The sequence below is a fragment of the Lepidochelys olivacea genome, assembly GCF_965140295.1.
Source record: "Lepidochelys olivacea isolate rLepOli2 genome assembly, chromosome: 1".
Lineage (NCBI taxonomy): Eukaryota > Metazoa > Chordata > Testudines > Cheloniidae > Lepidochelys > Lepidochelys olivacea.
In genome coordinates, this window is record NC_140411.1 from 354,000,749 (window position 1) to 354,022,592 (window position 21,844).

The window sequence follows — 21,844 nt, forward strand, 5'->3', positions numbered from 1 at the left end:
ATGTTGCACTCAGCTCCAGGATCTATTTTGAAGTTTACTTTTTATTCATTTATTTCCCGTGCTGAATAACCCCCATCAGTTGTAGAATCTTGCCTTGTAAATCTCTTATGGGACCCAACCAAGAATTCTGTTTTCTGCTTCATCTTCTTCTTCTTCTTCTTCATCATCATCATCGCTTTGTCCTTCGGCTGTATGCTCATGAACTTATTTTGTATTTCTTTGCAATTCGGGCTCAGCTATACTTTGGTAACATGGCTGCTTTCACTGAATGCTTTGCACTGCACCCCCTGCACACTGGATACTTAGCACAGTGTTGTGATTGCTTCCACATTTACTGCAAACAAATCTGGTCTCTGTATTCTGTCCTTGTACCATGCTGTGTGTGTTTAACCTGGATATACTGCAGGTCATTCTCCGCTTGTTACCACTTTCCGGTGAAAAGCAGTTTTCACTAGTCCTGTAAATATCTCCTGTTTCTGGCAAAGGCAAGTCCACTTCTTGCAATAACCTTGCTTTGACCTAGTTGTTAAATCACAATAACTCAGTCTCCAATTGGTCCACTATTTAATTGCTCATATTCATATGCCTTAGTGTATTACACAGGTCGGAAACATAATGGCCAACGGTCTCACTGAGTAGCTGGTTCCTGGTAAAGAAAACGAGACCTTCCTGCGTGACACTCTGGGGTGGAACACAGGGTATCTGACATATGTGAATGGCTCTGTCTAGCAATCTGCACTCCTCTTCATGCCTCCACGAGGGTGTGCTGTAGATTCTCTCTGCCTGTTGAACAGCCACACAGAGCACCAGGCAGGATTGCACCATCGGACTTCTTTGCAATGTAACTTGCCTCCAGGAGGATCTGGGAGTCCTGCGACCACATCCTTCAATTTTCTGCCAGGCTCCTTTCCTGACTGGGAGGTTCCGGTCGTTCATTTGCTCCCATTTTTGCCAAAGAGCATGTTTTCTTCTGGCTGCATATACATCAGGATGTAACACACAGGAGTGCTGGTAAGAGAGACTTGACTTTCTCTCTTGTCCCTAGTCACAGGGATGGATCCAGGTTATTGTAGGTACCTGTTATATGGTACCCACTACTCTCCTCTCTCTCCTTTCTACCTCCTTCTCCCTCAGCTTCTCTCTCTTATCCAACAACCCCTCCTCTCCCCCACTCCAAACCTGACTGCCCCCAAGTCCCAAAAACTAAGGGTTTAGCACAGAAATAAACAAATATATTCATAATTCCAGAGAAAAAGACAAAAACAGACATGGAATTGACATGCTTCTCCTGCCACCACCTGGATCACTTAGCTCCTGAGTCGTACCCCTCAGCCAGAGCCTGCTTTGGTCTCTATGTAGACCAGAGGTCTCCAAACTCTGGGGCTGGAGGAACATCTGGGGGGGGACAGAAGGGCCCGGGCCAGCCCTCTCAGGGGGCAAGGAGGGAGCGCTACCCAGCCCCTCCCCACCACCAGCTCTGCTCTGATCCGTCCCCCAGCCGCATCCCCAGCTCCTGGCCCTGTGCCCAGCCTTGGCATGGCTCCACTCCCAGCCCTGCACCGGCCCAGAGCTTTAGCTGCTGGCCCTGGCTCTGTTTCCGGCCTGGGGCCGAGGCTGGGGGAGACCAGGAACAGAGCTGCACCTGGTCACGGGTCCGGTTGCCAGCCCTCACCACAGCCCATCTGTGGATCTGTCCTCGCCCCCAGCCTTGGCCCCTGGGTGCAGTCCTGCTCCTGGCCCCAGACCCCCCACAGCTGCAGCCCCAGCCTTGGCCTGCTTACCCCATCCGTGTCCCCACCCTCCAGGCTACGGCCCCGGCTCCAGGGAGGGGTGTGGACAGGAGTTGGAGGGGCACAACCCTTGGAAATTTGGGGATCACTGATCTGGACTGGATGCTCTCTGGACCAGGGTGCGTGTGGGTTACAGGTCCCCCTCTGCGCCAATCCACAGCAGACATGAGATGTGACAGCCCTTTCAGCGCCAGCAGGAGCAACTCCTCTTTTAGCCTCACAGTAACGTCCTTGTAGCACAACAGGGCTTCGGGCCTGGCCCTGGGCCCTTCGGACTTGGCCCTGGGCCCTTCGGACTGAGCTGTACCACACAGCCATTTCACTCCTGGGCCTGGCTTCCTGGGGAACGGGATGCTGATATTTTCCGACCTCCTCCAGGGGTGTGAGCTCTGTCATTAGTATCTGACCAGGCTGTCGAGCTCCTGGGATGGAAGGTGCTGGAGGAGTGGCTCGTGAACCTCTCGTGCTGGCTCGTGAACCTGCTGGCTCGTGAACCTCTCGTGTTCTGCAGCAGACCCTTCCCAGAGCTCACCCTGTCTCTAAGAACGGACCGTCCTGCAGTTTGCCTTACCTACAGATTTTGTCCGGGGCATTCCTTTGCGTAGGGACACGTGGGGTTTCTCGGCCCCTGGGAGAACTCCCGAGTGAGCTGCCATTCCCTGGCGTTCGAATAGTGACTAGGAAAGAAACAAAGATGGGAACGTCACTCTGACACCGGACTCCACCGAACAGAAACAAAACTTCAACCTCAGCACTGTCCCACTCTGCTCCGTGGTGTGAAGGACGAGTGGGCACTGAGGTCAGGCCTGAACTCTGGGCAAGGCCCGTCTCTTGCTGTGTGTGCAGTGCCCTGCGCAGCGGGGCCTTCATACAGCATGGGGTGGCGAGCATTCGCTAACGTAACAGTCCAGGGGAGCTGCGTCGCCTTCCCTCTTGGCTCCCATTGAGGCCAACAGCCAAAGCCTCACTGATTTCACTGGGAGCAGGCTGCGGTCCCTGGAGTGTAATGGAAATAAGCCGCATCCGTAGAGCTTATAGCAAATGTACGGCGCAAAGCTCACAGCCTCAGGGGCCCACTCTCCCCCGCACCCCCGACCTCTGTCTCTGACTCTCTTCTCCCTCAAGGACGTCTCAAAACCCTCGGCCATTAGCCGCGCCTCCCTCCCACGTGCCCATTTCACTGCTGCACTGCAACACCTCACCCTGCAGTGACGGTACATGGCACTTCCCCAGCGCCTCAGCCACGTCTCTGTCTGCTCCAGCCTCGGAGATCCTCTGTCTAAAACCGCCTCAGGCTTCAGACTTCTCTCTTGCCCTTCTTTTATCCGGAGTCCTCCACTAGCCCCAATGATCTGTCCTGCCTCATCTCCGGACCCGGAGTCCTCACTGAGTCCTCCGGAGCCTGAGTCCTGCTCCAATCACCTCTCGGACTGTCTTCCCTCCTTTATCATCTTCCCGAAATCCCAGACTCAACCCCCAGGTGCCCTGACATGCTGCAGCCAGCCTGCGCTCTCACGCCGGACAGACCTGGAGCACTGTCCTCCCTGCCACCTGCACCGCCTCACCGTCCATCTCCCCGTCACACCCAGCATGGCCACTGGCCTTCTCGATATCGCCCTGGACATGACCCCCTGCAACCCTTCTGGTCCCCCATCTCCCCTGCAACCTCTCTGGCCCCCCATCTCCCCTGCAACTTCTCTGTCCTCCCCTCTGGCCCCCCATTGACCCTGCAACCTCTCTGGCCCCCCATCTCCCCTGCAACCTTTGACCTCCCCACTGCTCCCCCATTTCCCTTGCAACCTCTGGCCTCCCCTCTGCTCCCCCATCTTCCCTGCAACCTCTCTGGCCTCCCCTCTGCTCCCCCATCTCCCCTGCAACCTCTGACCTCCCCTCTGCCCCCCCATCTTCCCTCCAACCTCTCTGGCCTCCCCTCTGCTCCCCCATCTCCCCTGCAACCTCTGGCCTCCCCTCTGTCCCCCCATCTCTCCTGCAAACCCTCTGGCCTCCCCTCTCCTCCCCCATCTCCCCTGCAACCCTTCTGGCCTCCCCTCTGCCCCCCCATCTCCCCTGCAACCTCTGGCCTCCCCTCTGGCCCCCATCTCCCCTGCAACCTCTCTGGCCTCCCCTCTGCTCCCCCATCTCCCCTGCAACCTCTGGCCTCCCCTCTGCTCCCCCATCTCCCCTGCAACCTCTGGCCTCCCCTCTGCTCCCCCATCTCCCCTGCAACCTCTGGCCTCCCATCTCCCCTGCAACCTCTGGCCTCCCCTCTGCACTCCACGACCCCCCTACTCCATCTGCTCCCCCATCTCCCTCCCCACTGCAATCTCTCTAGCATCCCCCCATGAGCCCACTGCCCCATCTCCCATCCCCCTCTCTCCTGCAACCTCTTTGGCCTCCCTCCACTCACTATGCTGACCAATGTCCTCTCAGCTAACCTACCCCCCCCCATTCCATCCCAAGAAAACGTCTCCCTGCTCTGGCTCCTTTGTACCCTTGCTGTTTGCTGCCCCACAGCTAGATGCTTGTTATAACACTTGCCGTCCTTGCTGGACGCCAGTAAGCAGAACCCCCTCCCATGCCCAGACGCCCTCCTCTCTCACACTGATCTCCGCGGGCGTGATGCGCCGGCTCGTGGGTCGTTGCTTCACAGTGGCTGCCCTGGAATCTGCTTCGACAATGTCTGCTCTCAGCGAGGGCTCAGCTGCTGCCAAGATCTCATCCAGTTTCTCTGGAAATTCAGACATAAAGCCAAATCAGTGTGTGGCAGGGGACAGGCTGAACTCTGCACTTGGGGATGGGCCACAGATCGGGTGGAGACTGAGTTTGTGGCAGCTGCTGTTCACTCTCCTCCTTCGCACTAAGTCCTGCAATCCTAACGAAGCCCCTACCCCCATCATTTGCTTACATTACATCCAGGTACGGGCTCAGGTGTGAGTGCCGCATTAGCCAGTATGTGCCATCCTGAGGGAAGCAGCCCCATTCCGTCACTCACTGCCCAGGCCATGTCTGTATTGCTGCCCTTCCAAACAACAGGAACTTCTAAAGTTTCACCTAGTTTACAATTTCTGGCTGGCCAACATCCGGGTTGGGTTGCGTTTTTAACTGCCACGTGTTGCTGCAGTTCCTTTCCCTACATTCCCAGTGATGCCCTTTGTCTACTCTAGGAAATACTTTCAATTTTTGAAATATGTCTCCTGAAAAGAATGACTGTCCAGGTGGCTGTCAGGCTCGGCCAGCGCCCATAAGGCATGTACAAATGTCTAGACTCTGTCCAGCCTGGCTGTTGAACGTGGGCCTCTACGCCTCCAATCTGTGGCTGCTCAAGTCCTAAACCCTGTAAGCCTGGCGAGCCAAACAGAAGCTTTAGGAAACGCGGAGAGTTTGGAATGTCACAGCTGCAGCGTCTATAAAGAACACAGACATCTCAGAGGTTCAAGAGAAGCACATGGAAGAGCTCCAGAGTGATTGTACCGGCTGGGCAAAGGCAGCAGTGCTCACTGGGGACAGCAGAACGAGCCACGTTTGGCATTGCTAGGCCAATCGTTTTTGCTTTAAGACGGGGAAAAAATGAGAAAACTTGAAAACCCCTCAAATATCCAGCACTCCAGTCTGCAGTGGGGCCCGTGACAGCAATCAAACCCATGAATCCTCTGCCAGCGGCGACCACACCTGCCACCTCAGGCAGAGAGCTTCAGACTGAGTCTGCCTGAAAGCTACTCACAGCCTTGACTCGGGGAGACTGCCATCGCTCCATGAAAGCAGCTGTCCCCAAGGGCTTGTCTGCCTGGCGCAGCCGACTGCACCATCGACGTGCGAATCAGCACTGCGGTACGTTTGCACCAGCAGGGGCCACGCAGGTGAGTTCCTGCACAGCGTGTCGCTGCACTTTAGACCTCACGCTCCCCCAGTGAGCATTGCTGTGCCTCCATGGCACAGAGCCTTGAGGTCAGAGGTCCCCAAACTGTGGGGTGTACCCCATTTGGGGGAGCATGGCTGGGGCCCGGACCAGCCCCCAGTGGGGCAGGAAGGAGTGCCACCCAGCTCTGCTCCTGGCCCCGTGCCCAGGCTCCTGGCCCCACGCCTGTGGCTCTGGCTTCTAGCCTCAGCCCCTGGGCGGAGCTCTGCTCCCACTTCCAGCTGTGTCCAGCCTTGGCCCCCTTTCCAGTCTGCATCCTCCCCCCGCCCACTGGAGCCACTGCTCCGCTCCCAGACCCAGCTTGTGGGGAGGCACAGACTGGGGTAACAGGGGCATGACCCTGAAAAGTTTGGGGACCACTGCTCTAGGTTTCCCTAGGGGTGGAAACTTTAGGAGCTACTAGATCCCTGCTGAGCTGGCCACCCACCTGCAAACCCTCTCTGGGGCAGACCCCTGGCGCCACTGCCTGACAGCTGTATAGAGCAGTCAGGAGCCAGAGACTCATGGGACGGGAGGCACTGGCCATGTGCAATGCCTCTCTGGAGTGGTGGACAAAGTGGCTCCAGAACATCTGAAAGCCAAGGACTTGGCCTGGGCGAGCCGGTGGAGGAGGGCGGCCCACCCCAGAAGACGGCAGCAGAAGTCTGATTTAGCTCCTCTCTCCCCGTGCTGGTACGGCTGGAGTTCCTGTGAGCTCATGTGGGGAGAGCCAGGACCAGGCGCTGTGCCCATCTCGACAGCCACAGCCCCACATCTGTGCACAACCCCACCCACTGAGCCCAGGTGGCTCTCCACTGTCCCCTCCTGGGCATGAGCCAAACCATTTGCAGGGCTGGCCAGTGGACAGGATCCAGGGCCTTGGAGAGCAAGTGCCCCCTCTATGGCTGCACAAAGCGGAGCACCAGGAAGACAGCAGGAGAGGACGGGCCATGCGCTAAATTCTCTGCTGAATTGAGGAGATTGGGAATGTGCCACATCAGCCATCATCCCTGGTACCTGTGAGGGCACAATCCTGGGGACTGATGACACGAGCGACAGAACAGTCAGGCCCTGCGCCCTGGGCACTCCCACCTGGAAAGCCCGATTCACGTCCGGGCTTTGTCGCTGTGACCCAAGGGCCTCTTGATGGCAAGTGGCAGAGGGTCACCGGGCTCCCCGGGCTCTGGTACGTACACTCTGGTTCACTGAAGTGTCAGGTAAGCTCTCGCCTGAAGCTGGGCTGGAGAGCCCTCCAGTGGGACTGGGATCCTGCAGGACCCACTTCCATAAGAGCAGGAGCAGATAAAATGGACTTTGTTGGAGGCAGGACTGGGTGGGCAAAACCCCCAGCCTGCGGTAATTTCTGGGAAAACACTAAATTTCTTGTCAGTTTGTCACAAACCGAATTTCAGCAATGGAAATGGAAAGCAAGTTTGTCTTTGTTTTTCAAATAAAGGGTTTACTACTTAAATTTAAGCGAGGGATAAAAAGCGATTTGATGTCTATTATAACAGGAGTTAAAGTATTTTTTTACATGGTTTATGCAAGATTTGTTTTATTCTTTTAGTGGTAAAAATTGTGTTTGAATTTCATTTAGATATCAAACATATTAACCGACTGGTTTGGGTGGTTTTGTTTTTGTTTTTTTAGTAGTATGGGGGAATCTGTCTCTCTTGTGGGATCTAAGGTTTTTGCGGGTGAGAGTGGGATAAAAATGTAAGAAACAATGCAGGAGCGAGGAGGAGTGGCAGTGGGAATTTGTGGGCGGGACAGGAGCGAGGAGGAGTGGGAGTGTGGATTGTGGGCGGGAGCGAGGAGGAGTGGGAGCGGGGATTGCAGGCGGGGTGGGAACGAGGGGGAGTAGGAGTTGGGGATTGTGGGCAGGGCAGGAGCAAGGGGGAGTGAGAGCGGGGATTGCGGGCGGGGCAGGAGCAAGGGGGAGTGGGAGTTGGGGATTGCAGGTGGGGCGGGAGCGAGGGGGAGTGGGAGTTGGGGATTGTGGGCAGGAGCGAGGGGGAGTGGGAGTGGGGATTGTGGGCAGGGCGGGAGTGAGGGGGAGTGGGAGCGGGGACTGCGGGCGGGGCAGGAGCAAGGGGGAGTGGGAGTTGGGGATTGTGGGTGGGGCGGGAGCGAGGGGGAGTGGGAGTTGGGGATTGCGGGTGGGGCGGGAGCGAGGGGGAGTGGGAGTTGGGGATTGTGGGCGGGAGCGAGGGGGAGTGGGAGTGGGGATTGTGGGCAGGGCGGGAGCGAGGGGGAGTGGGGATTGTGGGTGGGTCAGGAGCGAGGGGGAGTGGGAGCGGGGACTGCGGGTGGGGCGGGAGCGAGGGGGAGTGGGAGTTGGGGATTGTGGGCGGGAGCGAGGGGGAGTGGGAGTTGGGGATTGTGGGCAGGAGCGAGGGGGAGTGGGAATGGGGATTGTGGGTGGGACAGGAGCGAGGGGGAGTGGGAGCGGGGACTGCGGGCGGGACAGGAGCGGGGCTAAAAAAACAGTCCCACACAAGGCTTTATCTTTGTGGAACGTGTGCAGGCAATACGTAAGGAGATCTGTATATCTCCTGGAAACTCTGTTCCTGAGGCTTTGGAGTTAACAGCAAGTCTCTCGGAGGCTGTGTGCTTTGAGACAGGCGTCTCAAGAAGGGGTCACACATCTCCCTGGCTAACCAAAGCATATTGTGTGGCTTACAATAGAAATCTGTTCTCTCACTGAGTCAAATGGGGGTCTTTGGGAGGAAAATGAACAGGAAGATGTAAACAGCAGGAGGCAGGGTACCCTGCTTTTAGGTGAAGCTCAAAGGTCTGGGCTGATATATCTGGGGGTGCAGAAAGACACGCTGGCTCCCTTCATTGGGGGGGAGGGCAAGCTTCCATGGGGTTTGGGCCCAGGAAGGAAGGGTCTCAGCCATCCTGGTGAAGACACTATGAGAAGGCCTTTGGGGTGAGCAGGACCTTCCTGGACAAGCAGGCAGCTTGTGTGCTGAGCGCAGGCTCTAGAGTACGTGTGACAGTTTTGTTTCTATGTAACCCTTCGTTTCCAATATTCCCTTTGCCACCAGACAACTTTGGTCTTTGTTAAATAAACGTAACGCAGATGCTGTGTGGTAAGCGGGGCCGTGGTCCAAGGTGTCCGGCTTAAGCTGCTGGGTACTGTTCCTTTGGGAACAGCAGGCCTGGCAATTCCGTGAGTGGCCCATGGGCAGAGCAGGGGGCTGCTCGGAGCACTTGGGGGGGAAGACTGCCTGGCGGTAGCCTGCAGGGGACAGTGGTGCCGCGTGGGCTGGGAGGGAAGTGCTTGTGCTGCCAGTGGGGTCGGGGAGTTGACCACTGGCCGGCACAGCCGAGGCTCCCTGAAGTTAAGAGCAGGGGGTAGCGAGGTGCCTCGCGGGCCTGGTGCCCGGGAAACATCACAATCGTCTTTCCAAACCTCCGGTAATGAATGACCGTTCAGTGGGGCCACGAGAGTGGGAGGAGAGAACTGACGCTAACAGCCACATGCCTCTGCGGGGCCCTGGCACGAGCTAGAAAAGCCCCATGAAGTCACGGCTAGCGTGTGCCTTGCAGCAGAGAGCGTCCACCAAAGCAGCCCCCCAGCTAGTTCTATGGAGATCCCAGGAGACGGGCTCACCCCTCCTGCCTACAGGGACAATTCCCCAGCCTGACAGAGCTGAGCATCACTCAACAGCTATTTCCATGTCCTCATTTTCCCCCCAGCGAGCCCCCTTAAATGGGCCCCTCCCTCCCTGCCCATCCCCTCTTCCTCTCTGGCTGTGCTGAAAGTCAGGGAGGCTACCCAAGGGCGCTCCTCAATTTATGGCCTTGTGACCGAGACTGGGTGTCTCCCTGGTGCCTGGTTTGCCCTTCCCTCGCAGGGAAGGAGAGGGGGTGCCCTCATCAGGGTGCTCTACATTCCTGCACCAGCACCAGCAGAGTTTTGCCTCTGACCAGTACAGCTGGCACCAAACTTCCAGAAAAGCTGGGGATTCTGTGACGCCCGCCTGCTCCAGCACACGCCTGGTGCCTGCCTCCGGCCAGGGCTCAGGGTATCAGCGCACAGAAACACAGCACCATGGGACAGGATCAGCCTCGCCCCGCTGACCTGTCTACATAGGCAAGGCGAGGGTTTGCACCTAGTAGTGAGCGTGGCCAGGTTAGTTGTCATTACTTCATCTAGCTGTGAGTTCCAGGGGCCAGGACGGGGTAGCACCCAATGACCCCCTATGCAGGGGCTGCTTTCAGTGGGGCACAGGCACGAAGCAAACTGAAGCCAATGGAGGATTGTGGCCATCAGCTTTACCCCACCCTGTGCAGCGTGAAGGATAGAAAGCAGGGAAGGACCAGGGCCTGGGATTCTGGGACTCTAGTTGACAAGGGAATTCCCCACTCTGAGCATCTGGTCAAGAGGCTAGTCACCTCTGCAGCTGCACTCTGCTCTGTTATCGGGCATGGGAACCTCAGCTCTGCTGAGATCTGCGCTCATTCGGGGATTTCCTGGGGTGCACTTAGCCCTGACCCACTTTCTGAAGGGAGGTGTAAGGGGTTTCTTGAGGATGAAGGCCAGGAACGTTGTGGGGTTTGGCAGGGATGGGAAGAGCCCCCAGGCTGTACAGTTTCACTCACCCCCTTTTCTCCTCCGCATCGAGGCTTGGAATCAAGAAACAAAACACAGGACATGAATGGCATGCACAGTCCCTGCTCCCTGTCCCGCTCGCTCCTCGCCAGCTGCCCTCCCTAACTCTGCCCCACACTCCCAGCTTCTCAACACCCGGGAGGACGCTGGGCCCACCTGGCAGGAACTAAGCTCTGGCCAGTCAAGGGGTGGCTCTCCGGGCAGTTACCTCCCAGTTTCTGCAATGGCGCTTGCGGTGTATTAGGGCTCGGACAGCCCCGAGGCCTGGTCCATGCTCACTCCTCCAGCATGGGGCCAGCACACGATAATGCGGCTCTTTGCAGCCCCTTCGTGGGAGCAGGAGGGCCATAGTGCGGCACTGCGACTCACAGCACGATAGGACACAAGGCCAGGCCGACTCTCCCATGTCCCACCCTCACCCTCATGCCCAGGCAGACCTGAGCCCAGCCCTGCCTGGCTACAGGGCCATGGCCAGCACTAGCCCAGCAGGAGAGATGATGGCAGAAGAGGAGTGGAGGGAGGCCTGGACAGGGTTGGATGCCTGAAGTCCTGGAGGAGACAAACACCAAGAAAGGCCTCTCGGAGGGAGGAGGCTTTAGCCCCCACTGCTCACCAGGGGCTCATGGGGAATGTACCGTTCTCCACTGGGCTGACATGGCCCCGCCACAGAACCCACAAGCGGCTCGAAGGGTGCAAAGGAGAGTGCGCCCCCAACCCCCCAAGGAGCACTCACCTTGGGTACAGGGACTGACCTGTGAAACCCAGGGACCTGAGAGACCAGATGCTACCTCCCTCGCCCCCTGGGAGAGGTGGGGGGACAGAGACCAGCCGCTAACCCCCTCTGGGTGAGGTGGGGGGACAGAGACCAGCCCCTAACCCACCCCGGGAGACGTGGGGGGACAGAGACCAGCTGCTAACCCCCACCAGAAGAGGTGGGGGGACAGAGACCAGCCGCTAACCCCCCGGGAAAGGTGGAGGGACAGAGACCAGCCACTAACCCCCTGGGAAGACGTGGGGTAGAGACTGGCTACGAACTACCCCGTAGGGAGACAGGGCAGGGACTGGCCACTGAATCCACCCCAGGGAGACGTGATGCGGGCTGACCGATAATGCCTCTCCAAGTTAGCTGCAGGGCAAGGACTCCCCCAGGACAGGCAGGGCAGATGCCAGCTGCTAACCCCCCCACTCCCAGGAGACATGGGGCAGAGACCAGCTGCTCTTCTCCTCCCACGCCAAGAGCCTGTGGGGAAGGGCTCACTGCTCATCACCCTGCAAGGAGCTCCACAGATCCCCAGGCCAGCAGGGACCATTGTGACCCCCTAGCCTGACCTCCTGCATTGCACAGGCCACCAAGGGGCTGCCCCCCGCTCATTCCCAGAGCAGAGCTTTCACATACACCTCCTACCTGGCTGAAGATGGCCAGTGATGGAGAACTGACCCCGACAATCTGCAGATTACCCTCACTGTTGGGGAGAGGTGGGAGAGAGACCAGCCACTAATTCCCCCCATTCACTCCAGAGAAAGGTGGGGCAGAGCCTGGCTGATAATCACTCTCCTCCCCCCACCCCCAGGGAGACACAGGGCAACCTGCCCCAGGACACGAGGAAGAGAGCGTCTGCTTTTCCCCTGCTGCCCCGAGGCCTGGTGGAGGGACTGGCTGTCAATGACCCCCCAGGGAGATCAGAGCAGGGACTCTCCCTAAATCTCCCCCCACAGGGAGACAATTCCTGCCTTTCTGGGGACTTTCCTTTCCATGCTGTGAGTTTGCACCCCCATGCCTGGAGAGCTGTGTCTGCCTTCACACATGCATATAGTACACGTTCATGCGTCCCTCCTGTGTGTGCACAGTGACTTGCTGGGCGAGTGCCCAGGCTGGCATGTCCCCATCTACATGCGAGGGCAGTGCACATGCCAGTCTCCGATGACGGCCTGCCGTGGGCACAGCGCCGTGCTTCCTGTCAGTGTCCACTCACAACCCTCATGGGCCCGCACCAAGTTGATCAGCTGCCCTGCAAGAGCAGAAGGCCTGGGGCACAATCCTGTGAGCACCAACCGCTGAGCTGAGCAGCTGTGTCCCACGTGTTCAAAAGGAAAGGCAAGAAAGAGGAGACGACTCGGACTGGCCCAAGGCCCTGCCTAATGCCCACTGTTCAAACCCAGCGCTTCCCCTGGCGGGGGCGGGACCAAGGAGTCAGGACCTTCCTTCGGTGACCAGAAGAGACACCTTATCAGACACCATTACCTAGATTTCGATGCCTAGCCTGAGGGTGCAGGGGCCTGACCCAGAAGGGCTGCTCCTGCCTGGAGCCAGGTCAGCGATGAGGAGACCGGACACAAAAGCTTAAGGAAACCGTGGACTCCAAAGTTCTGTTTAAAAAGCACTAGGGCCAGCCTAGCCCCAGCCAAGGGCACAGTTGGGTGAGAAGGGCCATGCGAGAGAGAGGCGCTGGTACAGGGAGACCCTCCCCACCCCAGCATCTCTCCTCCCACTGCGCGATGCTCAGAGAGGCAGCGGTGGACACATCGCTGCTTTTCAGTGTCCAAGCAATGATGAGCCGGGGCTGGGGCAGGCAGGTACTGTGCAAGATTCCTCCACTCAACTCTGCCAGAGCTCCTGGCTCCGGAGCTCAGCATGCACCTCGGTTCCAGCCCTGGGCTCCTGAACAGCACACACCCTTCATGCCAAATGGGCGTGCAACACGACTCGGGGCACAAGGGCACAGGGGGTAAGGAGATTCCTCACTACCTCTGGTGCCTGCGGCTGGCTAGCACCCCACTCTAGAACCCGCAAAGGCCCACACCCCTGCCCCATCTCTGAGCCAGCCAGCCCAGCCGACATGCGCACCCCCAGGCAGGCAAAGCGTACTGGGCAGACTCTGGCCTGGAACAGGGGACCATTTCTATGCACAGGAAACAAGCTGTGATCCCCAAGCTGTGGAAGCCCTGACACACATGGAAGTGCCCTACGTACGCATATGGAAGCCCTGACGCACGTGGAAGTGCGTGCAGGGGCGCCGGGAGGTGGCCATGGGATCAGGGGGCTCTGCAGGAATGTCCGAACTCCTGGAATAAGGTGAGGGCTCCACGAGGACAGACGGGAAGCGCTTGGGGCTCCCTGGAGCACCTGGAAGCAGGCAGGGAAGGGGGGATCTGTGGTGACACCAGGAACTGGGGAAAGGGGGGGGGGGTCTGTGGTGACACTCGGAAGGGCTGGGGGAGGGGGGCTCCCTGGCGACACCCGGAAGTGTGGGGGGAGGGGGGCTGCATGGTGACCCCAGGAAGTGGGGGGGCTCCACCTGGAAGGGCAGGAAGGCAGAAGACACTGGGCTACTGGACACATACAGGGGGTGGGGGCTGCCGAGAACAGCATGTGTGCAGGCCGGGGGGCATGCGTGGCTGCCGGGAAGCACTCTCAGAGGGCCCCACCCCTGAGCACGGGCGGTGCAGACGCCGGGGATCGGGTGATTCTGCGCAGGGTTTCTTCTCCTGCTGGCTGCGTCTGCGCTGGTGGCAAGCGACGCTTTGCACAGGCCAAGCCCTGCAGAAACTTCCATGTGTGGAGTGTGCGTGCGTCCCTCCAAGCGCCCACCTGTCCCCCCCCAGGGAAGCGTGTGTTACGTGTGGCTTCCTGCTGGGTGTGTCCCTGCACTCTCCATGTCCCGCGCATGCTCCTCATGCACCTGGGCATTCCTGCGTCTGCCCCCGCGCCCCTTGCTTACCTAGTTCCTCCAGCTCGGCCGTCATGGACTTGGAGCGCAGCGTCAGGGTGGTGCTGGGGGCTCTCTTGGGAGGCGGCGGGGCTGAAAGGAAGAGAGATGGCATTTTGCACTTCTTGTCCAGGAACTTGCGAGGAGTGGCCAAGTGCAGGTGCCACTTCTTCTCCACAGCCTGGATCTCCTCGTACTCGCGGGACGAGGAGTCGCACTGCTGCAGAATCTTATTAAGGCTGCGTGTGGAAGCAAACTTCTTCATTGTCCCAGTCACAGGGTCCCAAGGGCACAGGGCAGCCCTGGGACTGCTGAGGTCTGCCAGGGAGCGTCCTGCGCCCAGGTAACCACAGACCCTCAGCCTGCGAGAGTCCAAGCCATGGTCCCTGGGCTGCTCGCACCCCTGCAGTGCCAGGAGAGGATCAGGTTGGGAAAGCCTCTCTCTCAAATTCACCCGCAGGCAGCTGGCTGCCTGTGTGACTCGGCAAACAGCTTGGCTGGCTGCTTCCCCTCCGTGCACGCCATGGGCGGAGGGTAGGAGAGGGGGACAGAGTCCAGGCTCTCAGCCTCTCACTCCCCAGCTCCTGGGGGGGAGTCCATCCTGCAGTGCCCAGTGCCCACCTCGCCCCGTCTCTGAACTCAGGCTGGATCCAGGCCTGGCGGCGGTGTCAGGGCCCCAGCGAAGGGCTGGAGAGGGATGTCTCTGTGCCAAGCTGAGGGGCCGCGTGGCGCATGTGGGAAAGCCCACGAGCAGTGGGCGCTGTGGCGAGGGGCAGGGCTGGGGAGAGGGGCTCCCTAGCCAGGCCCGCCGGTGGCTCTGCCGGAGAGAGGTGCCATGCCATGGGCTCAGGGAGTGGAGATGAGTTGAAGGCTTTTCCTCTTCACTTCAGGTGCCTCCTCCTCGCCTGCTCGGCTGGAACAATGCAGGATTCAACGCTCAGGCGTTACCATGGGAACCAGAGCTTCAGGCTGGTGCCGAGCTGCCTGCATCAGAGACCCCAACAGGGGCGGATTCGGGCAGGGAACGCTGCTCCCACACAGGCCTCCATGAGCCAGGAACACAGGCCGACCCGCGCTGGGAGGAGAGGAGGCCAGACCGGGCAGAGCTCTGCGGCGGGGGCACAGCGGCCTTGGCCCCTGGGCGATCAGAGCCCCGCAGAAACAATCTTCCTCCAGCCAAGGGGAGCCTGCAAGGGCCCGGGTGGCAGCCGGCTCGGTGAGCCAGGGCCCGGGTGGCAGCCGGCTCGGTGAATGCCAGGGCCTGGGTGGCAGCCTGCTCGGTGAATGCCAGGGCCCGGGTGGCAGCCGGCTCAGTGAGGCCAGGGCCCGGGTACCAGCTGGCTCGGTGAATGCCAGGGCCCGGGTACCAGCCGGCTCGGTGAGGCCACGGCCCAGGTGGCAGCCCGCACACTCACTCCGCTCTCTGCCACTCCGCTGGAAAGAGCAGGGGTGCGGTTCCCAGGTAGGGCCCCCGCAGCAGGCCTGGGGAGCAAGCTGGTTCTGGAGAGCAGGGGCAGAAGAGGCTGGAAGTGCGGGAAGAGGAGGAGGAAGCGACCCCGGCAGAGATCCCAGCACCAGCTCCTGAGCCTCAGTCTTTCCCACGACTCGTGCTCTCGAGCAGTGACAATATAATTACAGCTCTTAGTGTCAGCACAGAGCTGCCTCCCTCCCCCTCTCCTCGTGTCTTGCTTTCCGAGCGCCTCAGTCCTCCCTTTCCTTCAGCGCCTGGCGCCCAGCCACACTCCCCAAGGGAACGGGTTCCTTCGCCACACAGACCCTCGCCGCTAAACCAGCACTCGCTCTGACCTGCCGCCTGCCCCCGGTCCACCCCCTGCGCTCAGCCCGGCTGCTGGGGATCACACTTCTCGGAACCTCCCCAGGGAACTGCTGCCGGCCGGAAGGTCCATGCGGGTCCCATGGCGTGGAGGAAAGAGGGGCCTCTCCCCTGCAACCACCCTCCTCCTCTAACAGCCTCCTGACGCTCCATGTGCCCCAGACACCTCCCTGGCTCAGCAGGGGAGCACCCAGCACCTCCCCCGTGGCACAAACCCCACCTGGCACCTCCCGCTGCGGGCCGGGGGCATGATCCCCACCCGGCCTGGCCCCGTGGAAAAAACTCCACCCAGCGCCTCCCACTCTGGGCCAAGGGCACTACCCCCACCTGGCACCTCTCCCTCTGGGCTGGGGACATGAACCGCACCCTGCACCTTCTCCTTGGGGCCAAGAGCAAGATCCCCTCTTGGCACCTCTCCCTCTGGGCCCGGGGCAAGATCCGCATCCGGGGCACAATCCGCATCCGGCACCTCCCTCTCCAGGCCAGGGGCACAATCCGCACCTGGCACCTCTCCACCCTTGAAAAAAAACTCCTTTGGTCAACTGGGAAAACCTCTAGATGGCAGGACCTGTGCCAGAAACCAGAAGAAATTCCCTTCTCCTGACAAACACTTCACAATGAGCTCCTCCCGCACAGAACCACTGGAATTGCCAAAGCCTCAAGTGTCTTTTGGTCCGTGCTGGGAGGCCTGCAGGTACAACCCCTTGCCAAAGAAAGCCTATATACTCAGGGCTGAATTCACCAGTCCTCTACAGCTGCTTATGTGGATGGTCTGTGAATAATTCTCCTGCATAAAGCTGCCAAACACCCCAAGGCCCCGTGAAAGGGGTGAGGGGCAGGGCAGGGGGGGCATGGTGGAACAGAGTTCTGCTCTGCCCTGTCCTCCATTGACTAAAGGGCCTAAGGGCCCCTGTGGCTCAGGATAAGGAAGCCACGCCTGGCTCCCTGTGGCCCCCCCTCCCCTAATTCCTCTGAGCTCTGAGTGGAGATTCCAGCCCTTGATCTCGTTTGGTGAACAGTGGGGGGCTCTGCCTGGCAGAAGCTAGAAGGGGCACATCGGGATGCCCTACGGAGCCAGAGTCTGGGGTGCTTCTCTCAGCCCTGGGGGAGCCCTGGACATGCCATCCTGAGCCTGGGGTGCCCAGTAACACTGGTTTATGATACGTTGTTCTGGTCAGGACTCCCTTGTTCTGTCCTGCTGGAGCCGCCAGCCTGAGACGTATCCTACGCTGGCAGGCTTTACCCTGCTTCGCGCAGTCCAGGGCTCTGGCCGACGCGGTGCCCGAAGGCCTATGCTGCGTGCTGCAGCGTCTCCTGTGCCAAGTGCAGCCCAGGGGTGGCCTGGGAGCTCAGGCTGCACCCGGACAGCCATTGCACCTTCACTTCCCTCCCGTTGTTGCTGTGAAAACCCCGTCGATCTTCGCAGGCAAGGGGCCAGTCTCCCGTCACCAGGGACAGAGCAGCAGGCAGTGGGTCTCACCTCCGCTGGGCAGGGCCAGGGCAACAAACAGGCCCTGGTAACGAGTGGCAAAGTATCATCCTCGGGTCCAAGGCCCACGCTGGGCCAATCTGGCGAGGATACGAGTGGTTACAGTGCCCACTTCCAGGGGCACAGCTCTTCAGCTCACACTGCACACTCACGCTTTTAGTTCGGGAGGCCCCCGGTTCAATTCACTGGCCAGCCAGCTCACCCCGGATTAAATGAGCCGAGCTGGTGGGATAAGGACCCCAGGGGAACTGGAGGCTGAGCCGGGCCAGCAGGATAATAGGCCCTGGCAGCAGAGAAAGGGTCCAGAGATACCGAGAGCTTGAGCTGGTGGGAGACTGAACCCAGCATAATGAATGGCTAGGCTGAGCTGGGGGGACAACCTGCAGAATGAGGCGGAGCTCACTTGTTCGTTGCTCAGAAATAAGAGGCCATTCCACACCTACCCTTCTTTCGGACGACTTCGTCTGATTCTGGCTTGCGGCTGACGGAGACAACCTTCATCACCAGGTGGTTTCCCCCCTGCCGGATCAGCGACACCACTTGCTTGTGCCCTACCTTGACCACATTCACACCATTCACCTGGGACACAAAGAGACACTGATCAGCACAAACGCTGCCCAGCCCACAGCAAACAGGCAGCAGGAACAATGGGGCTTAGGGGTCCCAGGCTGTGTTCTGAACTTGCAGGACACACTGGAGATGCGTGTGCATCAGGAAGGAGGGTGAGGAACAGGAAACCCAGGTCACCTGCACAGAGCCTCTTTACTGTTCTGTAGTTATATTTAACAGATGGGGAAACTGAGGCTGCCAGGTGACATGAACTGTCCAAGATCACAGAGGGTGTCAGCGTCAGGCCTGAAGCCATAGCAGATGGGCTTTCAGATGTTGCAGAGATTGTGCTAACAGAAGCACTCAGATAGTCAGCTCGTGTACAGTGGGGTCAAACAAGGCAGGGGCCAAAGCCTGTCTCATTGATGTGTCCATTAGAAATATCTGGAGATGGGCCTGCCTGTCAAGACCTAGGTGTAAAGGACTTGCATATCGCACATTTACCGTGGACGCACACCTCCACCAAACAGAATTAACATTTTTTATGGGGCACAGCATCCATACATAAGGGTCAGTGTTTGAAACCAGGAGACTTAGAATGAGGCATCCTGGTACCAGGAGGAAAAATAAGCAATCTGCTCGTAAAAAGGAACCTACTCTGAAAAATCTACCACGGTGGTGCCAATTGCCATAGTAATGAACTGCAACATCTGTGGCCACGCTGGACATTGCTAGGCAAACAACTCTGATCTCAGGCACACGGGATGCATGCGCACCGTAAGTGGAATACGTGTATGGACAATCACTCAAAGGAGAACCCAGGAATTTCTGCTTTCTAGCCCTGAGTTTAATTCCCCAGAATTTCCTCCTTTATCACCATGTTTGGCAAATCTTTTCAGCAATCAGTAGGAGCCATGTTGGGTATCATTCTTCCCCCCCGTTTCCAGTGCTAGTATCCAGCTTTTTAAAGACTTCTTGGGTCATAAACAGTCTGGTTGTGGCCCGAGGCCTCATAACATGCAATAAGACGAGCATGAAATGGAGGAAATGAAAAAATCAGGCCCCCGTTAGTCACGTAAACAAGTGGCCTGAATTTGAGAGCTACTGAGCACAGGACCCTTGCAAGTGGAGGTGCGCAGAGTCTTTGAAAATCAGAGCACAGATCTAGGTGCCTAAACATGGATCTGTGCGCCTTGCTCTGGGCCCCTGTGCTTGGAAGCATTGGCCTCAAGCACTCCGTGACTCAGTCACCTCCTTTGTAAAATAGGGGCTGGGGACCATGCAATACCCACTTTTGTAAAGTGCTTTGACAGCTGCTGATGAAAAGGGCCGTATACGCCAAGAGCCACAGGTATTGTGACCATGAGTTCATTAGTGGGGGCTAGAAGGTGGGCAGATGAGGACGGTTGACACTGACATTATCTATTGGGAATAGAATTTAAATAAAATAAAATTTTAAAAAGAAAATATATATGATAAAAGAACACTACGAAGGTTGCACTATCAAGCCCGTTTATGTGGCCTGTGCAACATTAATTCTGCTCCCTTGTGCACATTCATTATAAGACCGTCATCTACAGGACCGCTGGCTCATTCAGTGCACAGGATGAACAGCTGGTCGGTATTTTTTTCATATTTCTTTTAGTGACCCTTGCCTTATGTACTGGACACCAGCCAAAGCCTGCCCTGAATACTGCATTATTCATTTCCTCGTGGTCTTTTCTGCGGTGCTCATCCACACAGCATCTGAGAGACTCTCATACTTTAATGGAATTTATAGCCATATCACCGCTGTGAGAGAAGAGGAGCATGATAGGAGGGAGGTGATTTTACCTCTCTACACTGCACTGATGAGACCCGTGTGGGAATAACTGCACAGAAATCTGGTGGCAACATTTTAAAAATGATGTTTAAAAACTGGAGGCTACAGAGAACATAAAAGAAGGGGAAAGATGAGATGTGGGAAACACCTGACGGTGCGAGGATGACGGAACCCAAACTGTCTTGCTCATCAGAAATAAGATTGAGAGGTGACTTGGTTACACTGTCCAAGCACCTTCATGGAGAGAAACTGCCAGATACTAAAGGCAGAGGAAGGCATAAAAAGAACCGATAGCTTGAAATTCAAGACTGACCAATTAGAAATAAGGCACAATTTATTAACAGTGCAGGTGATTAACCACTGGAGCAGACTCCAAAGAGACGTGGTGGATATTCCATCTCTTGATGTCATCAAACCAAGCCTAGATGCCTTTCTGGAAGGCCTTTATGCTCTAGCCAAACATAAGCTATTGGGTGAAATACAGGAGTAACTGGGCAAAATGTAAAGGCCTGTGATATTCAGGAGGTTACAGTCTCCAATTTTTCAACATCCTTTTAAAAATGTCGACACCAGAACTGTACACAGTATTGGTCTCACCAATGCCATATACACGCAGGTAAAATCAAATCCTTACTACGCCTGCTTGCTACTCCCCTATTTATACGTCTAAGAATTGCATTAGCTTTTTTTTTTTTTGCAAGCGCATAACATTGGGAGAGCGAGTTGAGCTGCTTGTGCACTACGACCCCTAAATCCTTTCCAGAGCCTCAGCTTTCCAGGACACAGGCCCAGTCTGCAGGTTCAGCCAGCATTCCTTGTTCCTAGATATATAACTTTGCATGTGGCTGGATTACAAGGCATTTTGTTTGAGTGGGCCCGGCTTATCAGGCTATCAAGATCGCTCTGTGTGACTGCCCTGTCCTTGTCACTATACATCGCTCTCCCAATCTCTGTGTCATTCACAAATTGTATCACCAGTGATTCCATGTTTCACTCCCAGATCGTTGATGGAGATGATAAATAGCATCAGGCCTAGAATTGATCCCCGTGGCACGTCACTAGAAACACTCCCATAAAATGTTGATTCACCACTGACAACAGCTTTCTGAGATCTGTATAACACCCATTGTTTCATGTTTTCTGTGTATATATATATCTTCCTACTGTATTTTCTACTGCATGTATCCGATGCAGTGGGTTTTAGCCTGTGACAAAGCGGGACTGTTCTTAATGTTTCCTCTGCATAATGTGGGGGTGCCTCAGTTTCCCCTAGGCAGTTCTTAAGTATCTATGTGGTGGGATAAGGGTGTATGATGGTTGCAGAGCCTTAGAGGGCAGGGGTATGCAGGGGTCTGGACACAGAGAATGGCTGACACCCTGTTTCCTGGCAACTGATGGCCTGGGCCCTTCCCCCCTGCAAGGTGAGAGCTGAAGGGATGGAGAACAAAGGAATCCGGTGACCTCCTGGCCTGGGAAAGGGACAAAGCCCAGAGAAGGAGGGGCTGGAGGGGGAGTCAGTTTGGGGCTGGCAGGGGATGAGGAGTGAAGTGCAGACATGATTGTCTGGCTCACTGCCCGCCAAAATGGACCCGGCTGAGGGGTCCTGTTCTCTACATCTACAAGCTCTGTGTTAGACCATGTTCCTGTCGTCTAATAAACCTTCTGTTTTACTGGCTGGCTGAGAGTCATGTCTGACTGCGGAGTTGGGGGGCAGGACTCTCTGGCTTCCCCAAGACCCAGCCTGGGCGGACTCGCTGTGGGAAGTGCACAGAGGGGCAGAGGATGCTGAATGCTCCGAGGTCAGACCCAGGAAGGTGGAAGCTGTGTGAGCTGTGTGTCCTGAAGACAGGCTGCTCGCAGAAAGGCGACTGCCCCAGAGTCCTGACTGGCTTCGTAGGGAGCAGTTCCAGAGCATCCGATGATTTGAGCTGTAGCTCACGAAAGCTTATGCTCAAATAAATTGGTTAGTCTCTAAGGTGCCACAAGTCCTCCTTTTCTTTTTGTGAATACAGACTAACATGGCTGCTACTCTGAAATACATCTACACAGTCATCTTCATCAACCAAACTTGTAATTGCATCATAGAACTAAATCCGGTTTGTTGGACCAGACTGATGCTCCATAAAACCACGCT

At 57.3% G+C, this 21,844-nt stretch overlaps 1 protein-coding gene across 2 annotated transcripts in view; it reads right to left on the reverse strand.

The window, feature by feature from the left end:
• Nucleotides 1-21,844, reverse strand: part of SHANK3 (SH3 and multiple ankyrin repeat domains 3) — a gene marked incomplete at its 5' end in the record, with an annotated part of 664,505 nt that overhangs the window by 39,688 nt on the left and 602,973 nt on the right. For both annotated transcript variants that reach the window (XM_084611263.1, XM_084611264.1), the window contains 5 exons: nt 2,362-2,467; nt 4,391-4,518; nt 10,300-10,323; nt 14,029-14,109; nt 17,783-17,918. In XM_084611263.1, coding sequence (XP_084467389.1) covers nt 2,362-2,467; nt 4,391-4,518; nt 10,300-10,323; nt 14,029-14,109; nt 17,783-17,918 — 475 coding nt within the window. The remainder of the gene's footprint in view (nt 1-2,361; nt 2,468-4,390; nt 4,519-10,299; nt 10,324-14,028; nt 14,110-17,782; nt 17,919-21,844) is intronic.